At 38.9% G+C, this 21,580-nt stretch overlaps 1 protein-coding gene across 1 annotated transcript in view; it reads left to right on the plus strand.

The window, feature by feature from the left end:
* Nucleotides 1-702: 702 nt before the first annotated feature.
* NID1 (nidogen 1) overlaps nt 703-21,580 on the plus strand; it is a gene marked incomplete at its 5' end in the record, with an annotated part of 34,056 nt that continues 13,178 nt past the window's right edge. The window contains 11 exons of the mRNA XM_009865706.1: nt 703-1,002; nt 2,164-2,393; nt 3,018-3,445; nt 4,549-4,698; nt 5,981-6,232; nt 7,331-7,531; nt 9,368-9,613; nt 10,538-10,681; nt 11,757-11,885; nt 14,077-14,220; nt 14,956-15,078. Coding sequence (XP_009864008.1) covers nt 703-1,002; nt 2,164-2,393; nt 3,018-3,445; nt 4,549-4,698; nt 5,981-6,232; nt 7,331-7,531; nt 9,368-9,613; nt 10,538-10,681; nt 11,757-11,885; nt 14,077-14,220; nt 14,956-15,078 — 2,347 coding nt within the window. The remainder of the gene's footprint in view (nt 1,003-2,163; nt 2,394-3,017; nt 3,446-4,548; nt 4,699-5,980; nt 6,233-7,330; nt 7,532-9,367; nt 9,614-10,537; nt 10,682-11,756; nt 11,886-14,076; nt 14,221-14,955; nt 15,079-21,580) is intronic.

Below are 21,580 nucleotides of genomic sequence, written 5' to 3' on the forward strand. Positions count from 1 at the left end.
GACATCAGACTTGTTTAGGAATGAGCAGGTTTCTAAACTGCCCAGATTAAAGTATCCTCCTCTGCCTTTATGGTGGAAGTAAGTCCAGATTCCCAGGACTTACTTATGCTATGACTTTGATACAGCTTGTCTGTAGTCTGCTCTGCTTTATACTAGAAGAATCTAGCTCACTGGGTAACTGAAAAAGTTACAGTTGCAAATACTGCATTCTTAAGTCTCCAGTCATGCAGTTCTAAAATTGCTCGTCAGGAGTCTAGCAGCTAAAAGCGAGAAGAACTTTTGGTCATCTGGAAAGGTCTCTGCACAATTCTTGACAGATTTGCAGAGAGGTCGCATTAGGTCTTGGTCTGAGAAAGACTTGGAAACTTGTAGAATGTAGGGATTATGTATAGCTTTGTTAGAAGAGGCAGTAAGAGTCTGAAATTTAAATAGCTGAAGTCTTTATATAGGGGAAAAATGTTGATCTGTCTGTAAAGTAGACCTCTGGTTCTAGACAGCTGGAATCCCAGGACTCCTGATACTGGATACAAAAAAAAAAAAAACCACCACCTTGAAAAAATTCATCTACTTTACAAATACAAGACTGACTTTTTACCCAATTTGTTTTAGAAATGTAATGAAAATACTGTGATCTAGGGCACATGGGTGTGGAATACAGCCATGTGAACAGTATCTATCTTACAATTTTCACCTTTTTCTTAGGTTGCCACTAATGGGATTATTGCAGTGAATGAGCCTTCAAGTGAAGAAAAATATCTTGGTCAATTCCCAGTCAGTTTTGGAGCTATTGCTCCTTTTATGGCAGACTTGGACACAACAGATGGACGTGGAAGTGTTTATTACAGAGAAGATTCATCCTCAGATGTCTTGCAGCTTGCGTCAAACTATATCAAAAGAGGTTTTCCTGAGACTACTTTTGATCCCAGCAGTGTTGTCATTGTTACATGGAAGCTTGTGGCTCCTTACCAGGCGTCAGGAGAAGATCAGGCTTTAGAAGGAAAGGTGAGCTTTAAGACATGTTGGGCACATGTTCTGCTGAAGTGTAACACCATAAGCTGTGGTTTCGAAGACTTGAATTCCTTTGTATTTAAATTAATCGTGTACAGTTAAGAATGTATAGCAAAATAGAAGTTTCCAGAACTTTTACTTGATTTTTATTTTGTAGTATTTTATTAATTCAGAAGAAAATGCTTGAATCTACATCACTGATTTCTTTGTATTCTGACAACTGTTACTTTGAATGTTAAGTGTGAAGTGTTAATAGCTGAAATAGTAGGCTATCCTGCCCTCTATCTGTGCAATATAACCCAATTGGCTTGCCTTTTTCAACAGACTCTGAAATTATTTTGACATCGATAGGTATATTGACTAATAGAAACTTCAAATGGTGAATTGCTTTTGGGCACATGACACCACATTCACAAAAAGGTCGTGCTTTGTAGCTAACATTAAATGAAGAAGCAGTTAGAAGTTATTTCTTTCATTAGTTGCAAACTAATTTCCTTTTTTAAACCGTATTAGGTACTATGCTGCAAAGATATGTTACTTTACGTAGTTATCTTAGCTGATAAGCCTGCTCACAATGTATAAAGCTGAGAACGTTACCACAGCTTTGCAAATCTTATTTTGTCAAAAATTGATTTCATGTGCCAAGTTAGGCACAAACACTGTGTTTGTGTTAATGATTCCACACTCTGATAGCAATGAATAACTGGTGTCTGAGGTACTGTCTCAGTGGTTCCTACAGTATGTAGGAGTGTTCATATGGGAAAAAGACACTTGTGACAACGTGAAACTTGAACTCTTCTTTCCATATTCAGTTTAGAGAATTCTATTTAGTCTAGCACATCACTCTATTTTAAGGAGGTGACAGCATTCTATCCGTGTTACAGAACTTGGAATTGTTATGTTTAGGCAGCATCTCTGGCTATTTCCAAAGAGATTTAACTTAACCTTCGATAATGCTTTCTTTTTAATGTTTATTCATGCTAAAGCTAAAAATGCCATAGCAAAACATAAGCTTGCATAATATTGACTTCTAGGAAGTACATGATATGTGTGATGGAAATTCTGATTTTTACTTTGTGTTTTAAAAAACGTTATTCTGTTGTTTATGTTGGCTATTTTTCTATTAGGTAATGTATGCTATTTTTTTTTCCACAGAGAAACACTTTTCAGGCCATTTTAGCCTCTTCTGACTCCAGTTCCTATGCTATTTTCCTTTATCCAGAAGACGGTTTGCAGTTTTATAGTACATATTCCAAGAATGATGATGGAAAGATTCCTGCCATGGTTGGCTTTAGTCAAGCCTCTACAAACTACTACTTCTGGGAGAAGCCAGGATCCTACAACATCATTGCTGATGATGAAGACAGCATTAGAAACCTGCACAAGTATGATTTTTTGGATGGTTTAAACCCGTCAAGAAACCATCAGATTCCATATTTTTGTTATTTGTAACATAAGTTAATGACAAATAATAAAATCCCATTAGCCACTGCGTGAGAAATCACAAAGCCTGCCACTAATAAATATCCACCCTCTTGAGGAATATGAGGACTTTGGTCTGATTTGTCACAAGTCCGCAGTTCCATTGTCACTGGTAGGAGCTGCTGGATACAAAGCCCTTTTAAATACAGGACCACTTAAGTCTTTAACTCTTCCTAGGCTATCCTTCACTGTCTTTATTCAAAAGAAAAAGTGAAGAAGGAAAGGGAATGAATTACAAGGTTCTAGTCAGTGGTAGCAAGATCTTTGTAACCCAAATATCTTTCTCTTCCTATCCCTTTGGAGACTGGAAGGCTAGAAATTCTCAAGAAGAGAGCTCTGGGTGTGGAGAAAAAATGCTATCCGGTGTTGGGGGTGTTTTATAGCTGAATAAACTGTACGTGTAGATAAGATAATTTGCCAGTTTTGTCTTGCTGTTTCTTAGTGAAGGATAACATTTTGCATAGGTGAGAAATACCATGCAGCTGGTGCTCGGTCATTTTGATTTGGCATATGCTTCTCTTTGATAGAAGCAGCAATGCTGGGAAACAAGGTGTCTGGGTGTTCAACATTGGTAGCTCATCTGACAGTGTTGTGCCTGCCAAGATCAGCAACGTTTTGGAGAGCTTGGAGTCCAGTGAACAAGACCAGGAGATGACTTCAAAACCATTTATATCAGACTATGGCTCCACTGAAATAAGACAGCAGTATGTCACCAGTAGCACAGACAGTGCAGAAGAGGATCAGCACCATGTTACATATAGCGTTCCTCAGCTAGCTGTAGAAGACTTGCTGACTTCATACCAGGATGTAACAGGAACACCTTCGACTGAGTCTTATTACAGTCATCAAGATTTCCCGACAGCAAAAGCTCCACCTCGGCAGTTCCAGGTCCAACAATTCCCACCACAGCAGCCCCAAGTGATAGATGTGGAAGAGTTTGATGAAACTGGTATAGGTAAGGTCTTCTGTACAGCTTGAGTACTTCTAAGATGGATAGTCTGCCAAGAACAGGGAGGTGTGCAAGAAACTGGACTGCTAAAGGAATAATCTATTTCCTTCTCACTACCTTCATATCTGAAAATCTGGACTAATTTCCTAAGTTTGTGTTGTTTGTTGAGGTAGTTAATCTGAGGTGACATCCAAGTTCAGATCTTGCCAGTCTGGTAAGCTAGTGCCCCAGTCAAACTCACAGGAGAACCCATGTGCGGTGTGGCCGTGGAGCCTGAATCTCTCCTAAGGAAAGCTTCCTACGAGGATAACCGTATTCCTAAAACTAGTGCGTTCTTAGTTGCACCTGGTTTCCTCTTTTGCCCAGGACTGTTAAAGGTACAATCTTAACTTTAATAGTTTCATTAAGTGGCTGTTCCTGGTAAGGATTTTATTATCAGTTCTTCTGAGACCTGGTTTATTTCCTTTCGTGGATGTTTTGCTGAATACAGGTGTTATAACAAGGTCAGGAATAGCAACTATTGTAAAAATGATTGACAAGGTTTTCATGGCCTTAAGTTTTACAAGGGTGGGATTATCCTAACTTCTGAGGAAGTGTTTGTAGAAAATTCAAAACAGTGTGAACAACTGCCCAGTTATTAATTGTTTCTTGAAGCAGAGGTGAGAATTGCTGTCTCTCTGAAAAAACAGAGTAGAACAATTAGGATTACAGGGTGCATGAGTGAGTGCACAGTCCTGGGTACTGTACTGATATGTTTCAGTCTGAGGTTGGAAAGGCTTCTTTTTGCTTTGGAAACAAGGACAGGTTAAAATTATATTGTGTATTTAGTTTTGCCAAGACACTTTAACTGACTGGTATTAATACAGGTCTGCTGAAGTCAATAGAATTAAACAGTTTTCTGACATCTGAAGCGCAGTGTTTTCTGTGAAGTCGACTGTTCCTTTCATACTTTAAGGTTAACAAAAACCAATTGCAATTGTTTGTTTTCCTTAAAGAGAAAATAACGAAAAATAATCACTTAGTCTAGAGAGATTTGTAAACTATACCAGGGATATGTGAATACCATAGTGATTACATGAGATATTAGTGTCTGGTCTTATTTTCTACAGTGTTTCGCTACCACACAGATGTCCAACAGACCTGCGCAAACAATCGCCACCAGTGCTCTGTTCATGCCATTTGCACAGATTATCCCAATGGATTTTGTTGCAGTTGTATTGCTGGCTACAAAGGAAATGGCAGACAATGTGTAGCAGAAGGTAACTTTTTAAAAAATTGGGTACATACCAGTAATTGCACATGGCATTCTTGAATGAGACTACTAGTTTTCAATACTAAAAAAGACATAGTTAAACACTTCTTGAAAGACTTATGCCTGATATGTATTGAAAAGTATTTTAAGAAGTGAGCTGTAATTTCTAAAATGGTGTGGGGTTTTTTGAATGAAGCAAATTATTTCAAGCGGCCAATTATATGCATTATATATTTTAACAGGACTTTCTAGAAAAAATAAACTCTTACATAACTGACATCGTTTAATAGATAATGTAATATCCAATGTTTATTGCTACCATTAGTCATGAAGTTCCAATGTGTTATAATCTGATTTAGTCCCTAGTGCAGAAATGGGCAGTTCAGAGGGATGAACAAATTAACTTTGATCATCACACTAAAGAGCATGGCTCCTCTTTGTCTGACTCTTTAAGCTTTTTACTAAAGGGCTAATCTGCCAGATTTTCTTTAGATACCCATTTAAACTTTGTTCCTGTGTAAAATCCATAAAGGAATTTCTTATGTATACACTTGTAATCCTTATAGTGACTTGACTCAGGGTATAGATGCATTTCAACAACTAAAATAGCTGACTTTGTGTTTTATGAGGCAGGAAAGCCAAACCTACTACTTAGCTTTCAGGTCATAGAATTGAAGTTTACAGAGAAAGAAAACAAGGATCTGATGATAATGGAATTTGAATCTGCATGTAGGAAATCCTATAAAGAAGAAAACCAGCAATCTAGAGCAGCTACTTCTGTAAAACACAGACAGTCTTAAAACAGTTAATAGTTTTGAATCAATAAATAAAATAGGTTAGAATAATAGGTCAATTAATCTAACACCTAATGATGTTAGTCTTCTCGTAGGGAATGAACAAATTTGTGTTCAGTAGGTATTGATATGCAGTGCGATCCTTAAAAGAAGTTTCCGTATGCTGCTTACTGTCAGGGGAACTCTAACAACTTAGTCTGTTTATGGGCTTATCCTCGCAGTCAAAATTACTAACTAGGATAAAGGGCATCTTTTCAGGCAATTTTGGCCACTTAGTCATCTGTATAATGGCAACACACTCTGTATGTATGTATGTGCATAAGCAAATTAACACACTGTTTGTAGGCAGTTCCCTGTTAGCTGAATTCTGTGAGCAGCTGTTTGCCATTTATTTCCACACTAATATCTTTGAATGTATTGAATACTCTGAACGCATTCCTTAGAGAGCATGTGAGAGATGTCATTTTGTTCTGATGCATTGTATTGATTTGCCAGGTTCTCCTCAGAGAGTCAACGGGAAGGTCAAAGGAAGAATATTTGTAGGAAATAACCCTGTTCCAGTTGTGTTTGAAAACACCGATCTCCACTCCTATGTAGTGATGAACCAAGGGCGAGCCTACACTGCCATCAGCAAAATCCCAGAAACTCTGGGGTATTCTTTACTGCCTCTTGCCTCTATTGGAGGTGTCATAGGATGGATGTTTGCTGTGGAACAGCAAGGATATAAAAATGGATTCAGCATTACTGGTAACTTCCAAATTAAAATAATGTTTGAAACTTGTGCTGTGCTTTGTATTGGGAGAAAAGAAACGAGTATTTAGGAGCAATGTAGGTTGAAAACATGTTTATTCAAAGCTGCAAATGGATTGCTTTGTAATCAAACTTCTTGCCATTTTTCTTGTTTACAGTATATAGATATTGGACTTTTTAATTTACCTCTGTGCACAAGTATGTAAGTTTGTTAGAAGGAAGAGTGGCTTGGCCAGTTCCTATGCAAGAAAGAGATTATTAAAAAGGATTTGATTTTTGGTGCTGGAATGTACAGAGATGCTGAAAAAGAAATCTAATGTGTTAATTGCCCGATTGTACCAATGTAGCAAAAGAGAATTGAAAATCTGACCTCATGAAGGTCTGAAATTCTTAACAGAAGCAATTCCTACGTGAGAAGCAAACGGTTCTGTTAATTTGTTTGAGGGAAACCCCAGTTCACAGTTAAAGCTTTTCATGAGTTAGAGGCCAGATCTGGTTGCACATGAATTCAAGCGGTAGATCCAGTCTATTCAAGAAGAACATGTGTTTCTTTTTAGAAAGTTAACCTTTACAGCCCTGTGCTATGAATTAGTTGAACATAACTTTTTGTTTGGGGATTCTGTTGAATTTGGTGCATTTGAAGTTCTGGAATTTACAACATACATTTCACTTGGTTTTGATTTGAAAACAGATGTACTGGATTATTTTTTTATTTTTTTTTTTAAACTCACTGTATTCCTAGTGAAGTTCTTCTCTGAAATGTACAACTCCTTTGCTATTTTAACTGGTAGGATAAGGCTTACTATTAACTTTATTGGAACTTTTTTAAAAAAATTGTATCAAAACCCCTCTGCTTCTTCAGGCTTACTTGCAATTTAGCATGTTCAGTGCTTAAAGAAAGATAGTTTCCTTGCATTATCCAAGGATATTATCAGTAATACCTCTGAAAATTATTTTAATGGAAACTCAAAACATTTAGCAATATGCTGCATCAAAGCTTGCAGAAGATAGTAATTTATATTTTTATCTACTGGAAGCCATACTTTGTATAGAAGGATTCGGAAACGTGAGGTTTAACTAATGCTGTTTCCTTAGGTGGCGAGTTTACACGACAAACTGAAGTAACTTTTCTTGGCAACAATGAGAAGCTGGTTATAAAGCAGAAATTCAGTGGAATTGATGAGCATGGTCATCTTACCATCAGCACAGAAATGGAAGGCAGAATCCCTGAGATTCCATCTGGTGCATCAGTCCAAATAGAACCATACACTGAACTCTACCACACTTCTAGTTCTGGTAAGGTTTCCGAAGAAGGAAATCATAAGTGCACAGTTCTCAGAGGAGAGAGTAAGACAATCTGAAAAATGCTGTTTTACTCCCTTAGTGATAGTACTGAGGACCCTTTGATTTCTAGACAGCTGCTTTTTGCCTCTTAGGAACAGGGCCCAAAAGAAGATGGATTTTGAGTGGGACAATGCGAGTATTTCTAATCTTTTTTTTTTTTTTTAAAAAAAAAAAAGTGTGAGTTTAACTTTCTTTGAACTGATGTTTGCGAAATACTTTCAACTTTCCTTTTCGTTGGCCTTATTTTTACACTGCTGATGGCAGTTGTACAAGTTGGAAAACTTTTTGTAGGGTCCCCAGCTCTTCAGCAGCAGCTGTACTGGTGTACACCTTTGGGGTTATATCATCAAGTGGCCTTTGGTCTTGTCTGGTGAGACTGTGCAAACCAGTTAATTTACCAGTATATGTCATGTGATGACACGTCATTGCAATGACTGTGCCTTGTGTTAGTACCAAGCATTTGTCAGTATTTGAGGTGAATTTGAGCAGTTGACCAGAAAATTAGGAGCCTCTTAGTTCTGTTACCAGTTTCCTCCATTGTCTCTTCAGTACTTCTCTCCTCTCCCTCTCAGGGTCTTGGTAAGAGAGCCATTTTTTGTTTCATGATTTATAGGGGAATCTCCCTTCTTTTGCTCTACTCTTCCTGGATAAAATTATGAGTGTTTCAACACAGCCAAACCAAAGTGAGATTGGAGTGTTGCTGCTGGCCAGGCAGCCCAGCTGCCAAAAAGCAGTAGAGAAAGCAGCCTGCAGCTCTCCCAGGTGCACATGAATACTGGAGAGAGCACACTTCGCTCCATGGGCACACTTTCATTGCTGGGGGTAGCTGAAGATAGTGTAGTTGCATTATATCCACTAATGTCTGGCTTTGGTAGTCAGTGATTAACGCCTCCTGCTGCTTTGCTGGTCATTATGGACTGTGAGGAGGAGGAGCTGGAGGCAGCAAGAAATTTCTGCTTTGTGCTGAACAGCTTCAGAGTTTTGGAAGAGATTTTTTTGGGCAGTGTATGCTCTGTGAAATGCCTGCTGACTTGGCTGAAGTGCTCCCCATGGAGAAAAGGTCAGGGGCTGGGAGGAGGTATCCTTCAGGCTGGATTTGATTTACTAGTACTCAGACGGTTATTCTTCTACTGTCCTATGGCATATCGAATAGACCGTTACTTAGCAGAAATCCAGATTTTGCCAGCTGTTGCAAGTGGATTGATACAGGTGTGTTCTGGTGTCCAAATGAAGAGTAGTGGAGTTCTGAGGAGCTTTCTGTTGGTGGAAGGATTCACAAACCCAGATCTGCTTTGAAGAGTTTTGGTCACAGTTTTTCACAATATAGAAAACTGTCATGAAGCATACAAGAGCTCTCAGACACGCATCTTCTTCAGGACTCTGTCAAGATCCAAGATCAGTAGATGACAACTAAATGTGGGTGTAGTTTGGTGCTGTTGAGGTGGTTCTTGTACTTCCTGGCTTGTAGATCCATCATCTAAAGAAACATGTGAGTTTCTGGAGTTGAATTTTCCTTTCTTTACCTGGTAATTCATAAAGTAAAGTTAATCTTTTAAAATATGTCAGGATGAATTATATGCCTGATTCCTCAAGGCTGTGGTAAGTGAGAACAGAGTAAGCCTAGTTGAGTGCTTATTCCTTTGCATGGAAATATGTCCACTTTGATAGCTTCTTGCTTTTGGAATTTTTATTTACAGTACTCAGGCTGTATCTCAGATCTAGAGACAGCATTTGCCCCAAGTATTTTTGTGCTCTTTTCTGATCAGTGTGTTTGTTGCCTTGTTGCAGTGATCACTTCATCCTCCACCAGGGAGTACACAGTGACAGAGCCAGAAAGGGATGGGGTGGCTTCCACGTACACAGGCGCTTATCAGTGGCGACAGACCATCTCGTTTGATGAATGCATTCATGATGACTCTCACCATGCTGCTTCTGCTACTCAGCAGCTCTCAGTGGACAGTGTGTTTGTCCTCTATAACCGAGATGAGCAGATTCTGCGATACGCTACAAGTAATTCCATTGGTCCAATCAGTGGTATGTATGAATTTTGTGAGTAATTAAGAGCCGGCTTTTTTTAGCCTGCTGTAGCTGGTTTAAATTAAGGCGTTATTGATTTGTTGCATCAAGTCAGTAGAAGTCTGAGTCTGTCGATTAAGAAGAGAAATGGGACTGTTGAAAGTTTGTATTTTCACTTGAGGAAGAATATTTAAGTGATTGTGTCGTCTTGAAATTCAGTGGAGTTTGTGTCTAATTCCTTGAAATACTCTCAGCACACCAGCTTGAATCTATTGCTGCTCAGATACGTGGAGTGTGTCATTTATCTTTACCTAATTTATAGTTCCTCAATTATTTTTTTTTATTTGATATTGTGAGAGCAAAGGATAAAAGAGGGGAGCAAGATTTGCCATTGAAACAGCCAGTTTCTATAATTTATCCTGAAACACAGCATTTTATCTTTGGAAGATAGGCAGCCTATGAAGTGTATTTTCTTGGATGAGTTGTCCAAGTTTGTCTGTTTACACTAAAATCAGAAAAAAGAAAAGGAGCAATTTGAAAATGTATACCAGATGAGTACAAGAAAAGATTGTGCTTGCTTTTGTTTGTTACAAAGATGGAGTTCTACTAATTAAAATGAAAAAACCAAAATGTTAAGAATCGCATTTTGGGTCTACTATCCGTGGCTGGAAGATGCACATCAGTCTTGCTCTTTAGAGAGGTTTTTGTGTCTTCTCTTTAACTCAGCAGTCCTTTGCACAAGTAACAAGGAGTATAGGCACTATTGCCATGTCTGAGATTCGTGTCCTGCATATCGCCTGCAAGTCCTTTTCTTTCTGGAGCAAAAAATATTTTCTTTCCTTGTTTTGTGTGCGCTATAAGCCATCTCCTTTTGGGTCTTAGATGACTGCTCTTAGTTGAATAGAGTCATCATGGCTAAATACAGTCTCTCTTTCTTGTCAGATGGTTCTGCTGATATTAACCGGAATCCTTGCTACACCGGTACCCATAATTGTGACACCAATGCGATATGTCGTCCAGGAACTGGGAATCGTTTCTTCTGTGAATGTTCAATTGGCTTCCGTGGAGATGGAAGCGTTTGTTATGGTATCAGAAAATTTTCATTGCATATTGATAGCTAAAGTAGAATTTGTTCTGCCTGGAATGTACTGACCCTCAGGACTAGCCATCCCAGCAGAAGGAACTGTCCTGAAAGCCTGGTTTGGGGAAAGAAAGATTAGAGGGAAGCTGAGGTAGCTGACATATCTCAGTGATCCAAGTAAGGAAGTTTGACTTTTTCAAATGGTCAAACTTGGGTATGTTTTGCTAGCTTGCAAAGCATCTTTCCTACTCAGTCTATCTTTTCATAAAGAGAAAGCTGTGAGAAATTTACTGTGATGAGTCAACTAAGTATAAAGTTCTTGAAGGAGATGAAGAATGGCATATGCACATGTGTAGAGAGCACAGGTGTGTGGAACCCATTTAAATTGTCTTTTTCAGGATCTGCTTTGAAAATCCTTTCTTTTCAAGCAGACTTTTACTTCTCAACTCTGTCCAGTTCTGTATTCTTAATGTATTTGGCGTTTTATTATCAAATCACAGCACAAATACTTGGTTTCAAGAGATGAAAATGTGTTTTAATGAAATATGTATTATTCCTGTTAGTTAACTGAGTTATGGGGTTGTTTGGTTTTTAAAGAAAAAACACAGCCTTCCCCCACAACTCCAACTGTTAAAACAACTTGCAAATGAGAACAGCAGCATCACACTGTACCTCTCAGTCCTCTGGTGCTCTGAGTTGGGCAGCAGTGGATTAGAGATACGTATGGATAATGAAAGGGGAAATCTGTCCTAAAGTTGTTGCTCCCCCAGAAGTTATCACTGCCTCTGATGCCCTTGGAGGCTGCATTTTCTTTCTCTGTGGTTCCTCCTTCCTCTCTGTTGTTGTATCCCTTCCCCTTATTACTCTCTCATAGAATCCCTTCAGGATCTTTTTGATGCAGATTAGCTGAGAGTTCCCTGAAAACTTATTTTCAGGTTAGTAACATCTCTTTAGAGATATTTTCTGTCCGATATGTGGTTTAAATGTGCTTGCATATTATTCAGCATTTGCACAGTTTGTTTTTCTGGCTTCAGTGTTAAATGCATCTTTGTAATAACCAGAATCCTTATAATATTGTAGATGTGGATGAATGTTCAGAGCAACCAGCTCTTTGTGGCAGCAATGCAGTCTGCAATAACCAGCCAGGAACCTATCGCTGTGAGTGTGTTGAAGGATACCAGTTTGCAGCAGATGGGCGGACTTGTGTTGGTGAGTTTCACTTTTCTGAAAAGTTAAAAAGTGCTTTCTTAAAAGCACTGCCCGCCAGCCTTTGGGCTGTGATTCACTCTCAGAGAGACAGAAAACAGAGCTTCAGGGATCTGCACTGACTTCTAACACGAGTTGAATTTGGGAGTTCATGCTGCAATTAGTGATTTCAATCCAATAGGTAACCAAAGAAGGTGCCTAAAGTACTTTCCCTATTCAGAATGATTCTGAATAGAAAGTGGAAAAGATTACTGAATGCCTCTGTCCTTCTGGACCATCATTTAGCTGTAGATTTCACATGGAAGTAAAATTACAATTTGTAAAAGAAGAAAAATTTACGCGAACGGTTATCAATTTGTTGATATTTCATAGCATCTTGCTTTCAAGATGAAGTAGGGGGTTTTCTGCATTTTTTTGTAGTGCTACACTTCTGCTTTTTGGGGTTTTGTTTCTTTCTTTTATCTAATCCAGAATTAGATTTAACATTAGATTTTAGTTGCAGATTCATTTAAGGTATTGCACAGTTCTAAACTGGTGTGTGTTGGCTATTGCAGACTTATTCTGAAGTGATAGTTAATTGTGCTGAAAAGGAGTAATAACTACAGATCATTTCACTGTTAAAATCTTTGAGACCTGGAGGAAATCTAGCTAGTTTGATAGTGAACATTAAAACTTCAAATTCAGTAGCTGTCATCCACTTAGTAATTTTTATTTAATTTAAAAACTTTTTTTCCTGGAAGAAGCCTGAGTTAATCTGTACTTCCTAGACTAACCTTGTCTTAGCAAGGGATATTTTTTTTTCCTGTTTGCTCTGTTTTTCACTGAAGTTGTAGAAATTCCATTTGATAGCTGGCAGGATTGCAAGGTGACCATGTGGGTTCTGTATTGAAAGTGAATTTTCCATATAGGAAGAAAAAATATGCTTTACCCTTGAGAACATTAAGCTGATTTTTTTTAAATTGTCATTTATATGCAAATATCAATGATTCAGCTTTTCTGGAACTGCAGCTTTTTTCACGCCAGTTGTGTGACTTGCTGCATAGCTCTAGAAGAGAGTTGTAAATAAAGCCTGTTCTCCCATTTATAGGCTGAGGAGTAGGAAGACTTGGGGACTCCCATTGAGGTCTAATTCCGAATTTTATGCATTTATAATTCCACTCTGACTATTTTGTAATCTATGATTTACTTCATAAACCACATATAAATGATTTGAACAATGATGCAGTCTCCTCCAGAGAAATGGAAAAAAAAACTGTTTTCAGGTCTGGCTCTGATGCCAATACTGTGCTAGCTTCCATCTGTGTGCTGTGATGAAAGGGGTATTGTAGAGTTTAGTCTTGGCCTCTTGTCAACTCCTTGTAAGAACTGTGTAAAGACAGCCTCAGTGGATCTCGGCTACAGCAGCTGGAAGTCTTCTCCTAGATGTACACACTGCAAAGTCATATATTTTTGGCCCTCAAATTTTTGTAGTGTTTTTTCCACCTTCCTACTTCAAATACCGTGGTATCCTTTCCTCTCTTTTGACATAACAGGTAAGTGAATGCTGGGCTCCAGTGACTACCTGAAATAATTTGTGTGTAAAGCAGTGGGATGCCTTCAGAGTCATTGCTGTCAACAATGAGGAAGCTACAAAAAGCTGCAGGACTGATCCCAGCTTCCACAGTTGGTCAAAAATCTCTCCAATAGTTGACAAATATGTTTACCTTCTGTTGAGTGAGTCACAGCTCCTGTCTGTTGCCAAGTGATGACAGCCTGGGTCAGTACTGGGTTAGCGTAGCAGGCTATCTCATAATTCCCAGTGCAGTGAACTGGCCGCTTAGCTAACATGTGAGGTACCTCTGTGAGATGCCTTACATTTCTTCATCCAGGACTCCTTTTTATAAATGAAACTGTCATGGATATTAAGATCTCTCACTGTGGTAGCTTTCCTGCACTCTTCTATATTAACAAACATTTATGAGGTCCTGAGGACAATCAATTCCTTGTAAAAACATTCAGAAGATTTAACACCTATGAAAGGAGAGATCTTGGCAAAAAAAATCCCAACCCGCAACCTAAAAACCTGTTTCCTTGTTCCCTTTCTCTTCTGTATGCTTTCGCAGCTCTTCTCTCCTGATAAATGTAATTATGAGCTTCAGACTTTGTGAAGAATAATTCAAATTTTCATCTTCTCTCTTGTATACCTAACCTGCAGCTGTTGAATATGAGGTAAACCATTGCCAGACAGGCACACACAATTGTGACATTCCTCAGCGTGCTCAGTGTGTGTACACCGGTGGGTCTGCCTACATCTGCACATGCCTCCCTGGCTTCTCTGGAGATGGGCGTGCCTGTGAGGGTGGGTAACACCATTTGTTGTGGGGTTTTTATACTCTGTTGCACAATTGGGCCAGTGATTGCAATGTCTATAGTTACCTGTGATTTAAAGTAGGAAGTCTTGTAGTTTGAATCCCTTGGGCAGGTATTACGTTAAACTTTTGTCCTTTCCTCCTCTCACTTTTGAATTGACTCTCAATAGTTGAGCTACAAAAGGTCCAAGATGAGGTACATGCAAAAACTGCAGTGGTTGCAGTTGTCAGGCTAGATCTTCACTAGCTTGGAACTGTTTGCGCTCCATGGGTTTGTTTTTTATGCTGTACTAGTTTCTATTACTAAGGTGGTGACAGATGATGCTCAGACTGTAAAAAGTTTTTATTCTGTTTCATGTCTCTTGGAGTGCAGTGAGGGAGCAGCATTATCTAACTGCATGCTGGAAATCTTGCTAGCAAAATCCTACTTCTCTTGTGTGTTAAGACCTTTCCTTGAGAAACATGGGCATGTATTTCTAAAATACTGCGCAAGTTAACAGTGCTAGTTACCTGTCGGAATAGCAGAGTGCAGGCATTTGCTGAGAACCAATGCTTTTTTTTTCCTTTGCATTTCTGTACAGATATTCTTCCACATGTCTAAAATTCTAATCAGATATACTAAAACAACAGCCTGAAAGTAATAGGGCAAGTTTGCACTTTAATTCATTGCTCTGATTTGTCCATCAGGAGGAACAGTTACCTGAGATTGATCTTTTCTTTTACAGATGTAGATGAATGTCAGCAAGGCCACTGTCATCCAGATGCTTTCTGCTACAACACTCCTGGGTCCTTCAGCTGCCAGTGTAAGGCAGGTTATCGTGGGGATGGTTTCCGGTGTGTGTTAGGAGGTAAAATTTTAGTTCTTGAAAGATGAATCAGATGTGTAATTTGTGAATTGGAGATTATATGTGAATTTGGCTCCTCTCTGGAGCAGATTACATATTGTCTTACTGGGGTCTCTATTCTTTCCCAAGTCTTTGAAGTTTTGAAATTCACCAAGCTTGTGTCAAATCTTTATCTTGGCTATTATCACTTTTCCATTATATCCTGTTTAATGTCCCATTTTATATTTTGTTTGTTCAGTGCTCAGCAGTTCTCAGCCCCAAGCGGATACTGTCTTTTGGAGTTGCCTTATGTAAAGGTTTGACCATAGATTGATTTAGTTTGCATGCACAGTAGTCACTTACCATAAAACATCTGGAACTGTTGGCAATGTAAATAAAATGCAACAATTACAGGAGCACAGTGAAGGATGAAACCAAAGTACCTGTGCTTCAGTGGGATCTAAATGCCTACCTACCACAAATAGCTAGCGAGGGTCCAGAAGGACACAGCTTTTGCGGAACAGTGAATGTTTTCATCCAAGAAATTAAGCCTAAATTCTGAGTATATTCAAACCCAATTCTTCTGCTTCTAGGTTTCTTGCTTTTGTGCAAAAGATGTTGCATCTCAGAGTGAAACTCAAACTGTGCGGTCAGGAACCAGAAAGATGTAGGGCCAAAGGGAAAGAAAGCAAGCAGCAGTATGGCTGCGGAGGAAGGCCCTCGTCATAATTCAGCTTCTGCACTGTGTTCTTAATGACGTCCAAAGTATTTGATACTTTCAAAATTTAGGGTTTTTTTAAATAGTGGTTAGGCTGGCTTAAAATAGTGGTTGTGCTGGCTTAAAAGTGTTTGTTTGCATGGCACAGTATTACTACCTGATGCATTGTTGAAGCAGTGTTTTTCTGATTTTGCACAATTGGATGCTCATGTTCTAAAACAAAAAGGCAAAGGATCGTTTATAGGAAAGGCATAAAAAATTATAAGGTTGTTTCTGGTTTTAGATCATATTTGCCTGACTTTTCCTCATGTGCGCTACAGCAGGTGCTGTGTGAAATCTCCCAGTGCTTGTAGACTTTTCTATCATAGGCAAATTGTAGGAGTGTTTAATTCTAAAGCTCTAGTTTTTGCTGCTTTTTCAGTATTATTTTTAACTAACTTTTCATGCATGAATGCTCATGTGTATTTTCAATTTAATGCCAAATCATTGCAGAACTACCTAGTGTTTCTGACCTGTGTCAAAATATTTAGCTCACCAACCAGCTGATATAAACAGGATTATTCCTCCTAGAGGAGAAAGCTGATGTGAGTAACTTGAAGCAAAGTCAAACCTTAAAGCTTTCAGTTCTTCAGGCAGAATTGTAGAGACAGAAATACTGCTTTCATGTCTGGCATCCCCTTTGCAGCTGGAAATAGGTGGTTTGGTAGACTGATAACTTGCATTCAACCGATTAACTTTATTACTAGAACACGATTAGTTTCTTCTGAGTATATGTCATAGCATACTTCGGTGCTTTGGGTTTTTTTGTTACATACAGCACCTTTTCACTTGCAGTAGTTAGTGTGTCTACTGAACTGTTAAGCACAGTAGTAGCTTTATGCAGTTTTTTGCTGCTTATCCTATATGCTTCTTGACTTTCCACACTCAACACAATTGTATCTTGAATAGGGATCTTTCCATGTCACGAGTTTTGTTGTATCTACTGTTTTAGTGGGTGAGGATCTGCCAGGTTTTGTTTGACTTCATATATTCCTTTCCGATTTTTAACACTGTTTTGTACTGCCAATAGAAGATCTGCTTTAGAAACACTTCTGTCAGTTGCTCATGAATGTCAGTTGCTCATGAAATGCTCTGAGCAGAAAAAAAACCTTGTGTGGGTAAGAAGTCCCACTTTTGCTGAATCCTGATTGAAGCACAGAGTGTCTGTATTGCTCCGCTCGCCTGCAGAAGCAGCAGTGTTTGCAGCAATGGCAGTGTTAATAACAAACTTTGCTGCTCCTCCCTTCTTAGAGAGTTAATAGAACAATAGCTGCCCTTGGGATGTCATCTGTTGCTAAAGCTTTAGTACTTTTAAAAGGAATATATCCAACAGTTAATCTAGTGCCAGGAGATAGAATAAAAATATACTTTCTGAAGCCTAGCAAAAGCAGCTTGGTTTACTTTAGTACCCGATTTTTAAAGTAAGTTGCTTCAGAATCAAGATGCCAGATGAGGCTGTATTGTATTCAGCTGTAATTAGAGACTCTTTCTTCCCCTTTTTACTCACCAGGGTTTTGATTTAATTAGCCTCAGACAAGTCACCGAAGTCTTTCCTGGTTGATAATAGCATGGCAAGTTTCATTAAGCTCAATAGTCAGTGGTTTTAGCTGCCTCCTTTTCCAATCTGTGCGTACAATTGTTTGCTTGTTTGGTGTCTTTATTATTGTATGAAACCTCCCGTTGAATCTTACAACTGCTGAACAGCAAACTTTTGAAACAAGTAGGCCAACAAATAAAATGGCTTTGAGTTGCACACAAGAGAACGTCTGTAGGAGTGAACCAGCAGGTTAATGAAAGAGTTAATGATGCTGGAATGTCCCACTGCTCACAGCTATTAGGAAAGTCTGTACTTCATTATTTCCTCACGCTTCATTTTTCCATTTCAAAAAACAGATGTCTCAGTGTTTCTACCCCTGCAGACCCCAGACACTGTTTACTAAACAGAAACAAATCTAGATTCTTGGAACTGGGGGTCTGACTGTTCAGAGCCATTTGCTGGTCCTCTGTACACAACCTGTTTCACACGAGAAATGCACTTAACAGGGCAATGCTCTAAGTGAAGGATTACGAAGGGAAATGAGGGAACAAAAGGAAATGTGTAGTTTTGTTTTGGGCTTCTTCCTCCTCTTTTTTTCTTTTTTTTTTTTTTTTCCCCCAGCGTCTGAGAACGGCAATTAAAAATGTCAGTACAACTCCTTGTGATATTTGGGGAGTAAAGTGATCCATGTAGGAAATTAAAAAGCACTCTGACTACATGCTGATTCTGGGCACAGTTTTAAATCACTTCTGTCTTTTAGCTTCTGAATGAAAACCTGTTTGAGTAGTTATGTCAGATCTTTAAAAATTTTTGAATGCTTTCACAGCACTAGTTGGATTTGGTTTAGTGTATCAGACTGCAATCCCTCCTGCAAAATTAAAGAAAAGAAGTCCCATATATCTCTGTTTCTCCTCCTGTTTTCTTAGCCTCTGTCTTTTTTTCTTTTTTTTTCAAGAGTCCATAAATAATTTTCTGCAGTGCTGCTGCAAGAGCTTTCCTTTGTGGCCAGAAAAGTCTAGATATTTGTATATAGCTTAAGGCTTGATTATATTTTTTTTCTCTCCTCCATTCTATTTGTTTCTTTCCTTATGTGAGACGTGTGTACATGTATGGTTTTCATCTGACCCTCTTTCCATATCTGTGCTATTTCCGTTTCGTTTTTTCAAGTTCCATGATATATTTCAGTGACTTTTAGATTCCAGGTTGCCCCTTGAACTTTATGAACCAACTGAAAAAATTATGTTTAAAACATTAAATACAAATTTGTGTTTCTGAGGAAGGGTTTACATTTAGCTTGAGTTCAGGATGCACTGTTCTACGTATCTAGTCTGACTTGCATGTACTGTGGTCCATGGAACATCAATTCTTTTTCAGGCTTTCAATCTCTGTTCTGCATAACAGTTTCTCTCCTATTTTCTATACACTGGAGCTATTTTCTATACACTGGTTCAATTTTTCACTGTCTCTTTAAGTGCAGATACCAGAGCTGGACCCAGTATTCCTCAAATCGTCTCCCCAGCCCCACGTCACTTCTCTATACCTGTGTGGTATTCCCTGGGTATACGCTGAATTCTTTTTTTGTTACCCTCTCACAATCCCTGCAGCGCTGAGCTAGGTGCCGGCCACTTATCTACTCAGGGGTGTTTGCTGATAGCTGGGATCTACTGATAGTTTTTTATGGTTATAGTTTCCCAGATGAGTCTTATCGTTAGAGGCTGGTCTACACAGTGGATTCCAAGAAGTGTAACTTTCCATTTGACCATGTGAATCTACTTGTTGATTTTAGTGAGCTGGTCCTGTCCAGCTCTTTCTGAAAGTAAGTGGCAATAGGCTATTTGGCATCTTTTTATGCAGCTGAAAAATCAGTATTGATGGGATTTTTTAGAAAAAATGGATTATATTCTCTGCCTTCTAGAAACTGAGTACTGATTTTGAAAATTAAGTTGTCTGGCTAGTCTCTTGACTTTACTGCTGCTAATTGCCTAAGCAGGCCATTTGCAAGACTGGTCTCGATCATTGCAGTATAAGTACTCTTCAAAAATTCCATCAGTATTACTGTATAAAATATGCAGATATAAATGTGAACACTGTCTTGAAATTAGAACAGACATTGGTATTTCAAGTTACCAGTAATGCAAATATATTTTATGTATAACAGCTGGGTCCTAGCTGGGAGTGTATACTCACTCCTTTGTATAATTCATATTTGCTAATTCATTTTCATAAAGCTGGTCAATTCTACGATTTAAAAAATTGTAAGCCATCGAGTATTCTCTAATTCTGGGAGTTTCAGATGAGAAGGAAAACCAACCAGCTTCTGCATGTGGTTTTTATGTCCCACTGAGATGGATCTAATAGTGTCTCTCAAAGATGACATGAATGCAATGAAGGTTTTATTCTGCAAGGAACAAAAGCAGGATGGGTCAGTTTAGCAATACTCTCTATTCCTCCTGTTTTCTCTCATGAGTGATGTGTGTAATTAAAGCTTAGAAAAAAAATTGTATCAAAACTATCCAGTTACTAGAGTAAACATTTCTTTTACCTATGTACTGCATAGTGCACTGAATACATACAAGCAAAATTTGAGATAGATAATGGAGGCTTTCCTTCAGGGTTTGGTTTTGTAGGTTGATTCAGCGCTCTCCTCCACCCACATTAAAGCTGATGCCAAATATTTCAGTTGTTCGGAGTGAGCTGTTTACCAGACATTTATATTTCTCTAATTGTGTCCAGGTGCATGAAACTTGTCCAAAGCTTTTGCTTGCATAACTAGTTTAAATAATGATAAAAAAACTACCCGTCTTTTTTTGTATTTGTGTGATTTACACAACAACAGTCTGTGGGTGCGTGGAATTAGCTTTTTCCTCAGCTGGGCTGGGTCTAGTCTGAGCCACACATAGCTAATGCTCTCCACAGCAATATAAAAACAAGGAAGGAATAAATGGCAGTGTAGCATTAAAGCCTCTTTAGCAGGCAGTTTATAGTCAGTATTTCAAACTATCTGTATAAATCATTGACAGGAAGAAGATACTCCCCCATAATCAGAACATTTTCTCTCCCAGTGCAGAGAACCCTTCAGAAGTCTTAAGTGTAAGATAAAATTAAGCCATATTTATTTGTCTAGTGAAGGTTATTTATATTTTATTCTTTTAATTTCATTATGTTGTTCAGCATCTAGAAGGATGTATTGATCCATATGACAATCCCTCTTGCATTACAGGTAATACCATAAGAGGTATATTTTAGTCCAGTCGGTTTTGTAAAATTGAAACCGAAAGAACTGAATTAGTCTTTCCTCTGTAATTTCTGCAGTAATATATATGCATGTAGTGTAGCCATTGTGCATCATGTGTTTCTCTGTGTACCTAGTAATATTCCCGTTTTCTTCATAGCTTTACTTGCATGCTTTACAAGGCACTGGACATTCTGTCCCTGCAATTCCTTTCTTCCAAAAGTATCAAACTTCCTAAGTGAACTCCAAAAACCTAACATACAAGAAAGCAATGAGTTGTTTCGCTTTCTAGGTTCTGTAGAGAGCTCAGCATCTGCCTCATGTTGTGGTTTTCTCTTGTGGCTCTGAAGGGAAACTCGACTCTTAGCATTACAAAAAACCCTTTATCCACTGTATGGCCTGGCTAATTAGTCACATTTTAAAGCCTATGGATAATTGCCAAATGAGTAGTCATAGGGTTCACAAGTTGGACAGAATGTTCTTGCTAATGTGCCCAGCGTTTTCCAGCTTCTATTTTCACAGAATCACAGAATAGTTGCAGCTGGAAGAGACCTAGAAGGTCATCGAGTCCAGCCTTTGTCCCAGCCCTATCAACCCACTAATCCACGTCCCCCAACGCAACATCTACTGTCTCTTAAACCCCTCCAGGGACGGTGACTCGGCCCCCTCCCTGGGCAGCCTGTGCCAACGGCCGACAGCCCTTTCAGTATGGAAATTCTTCCCAATATCTAACTTGATGCGATTCGTCTCCCAGCGCTCGTTATCCTGCAGGAAACAACATATCAGAAAACACACAGAAGCCCTACAGGAAAGCCCAAGAGATCACACCAGATGAGGTGTGATCAGGCTCAGGTCCAGGCCCTCACTGCCAACAGGATGAAACTAATGGTTCCAGCCTAGAGAGCCTGAAAATGAGTACTGGGGAAGAAGCAGTAACTGGAAGCAGCAGGGAACAGGGGACAGACATTGGCCCCATGAAGCACACTGGGTTGCCCGGCAG

Source organism: Apaloderma vittatum, unplaced genomic scaffold, assembly GCF_000703405.1.
Source record: "Apaloderma vittatum isolate BGI_N311 unplaced genomic scaffold, ASM70340v1 scaffold4543, whole genome shotgun sequence".
NCBI lineage: Eukaryota > Metazoa > Chordata > Aves > Trogoniformes > Trogonidae > Apaloderma > Apaloderma vittatum.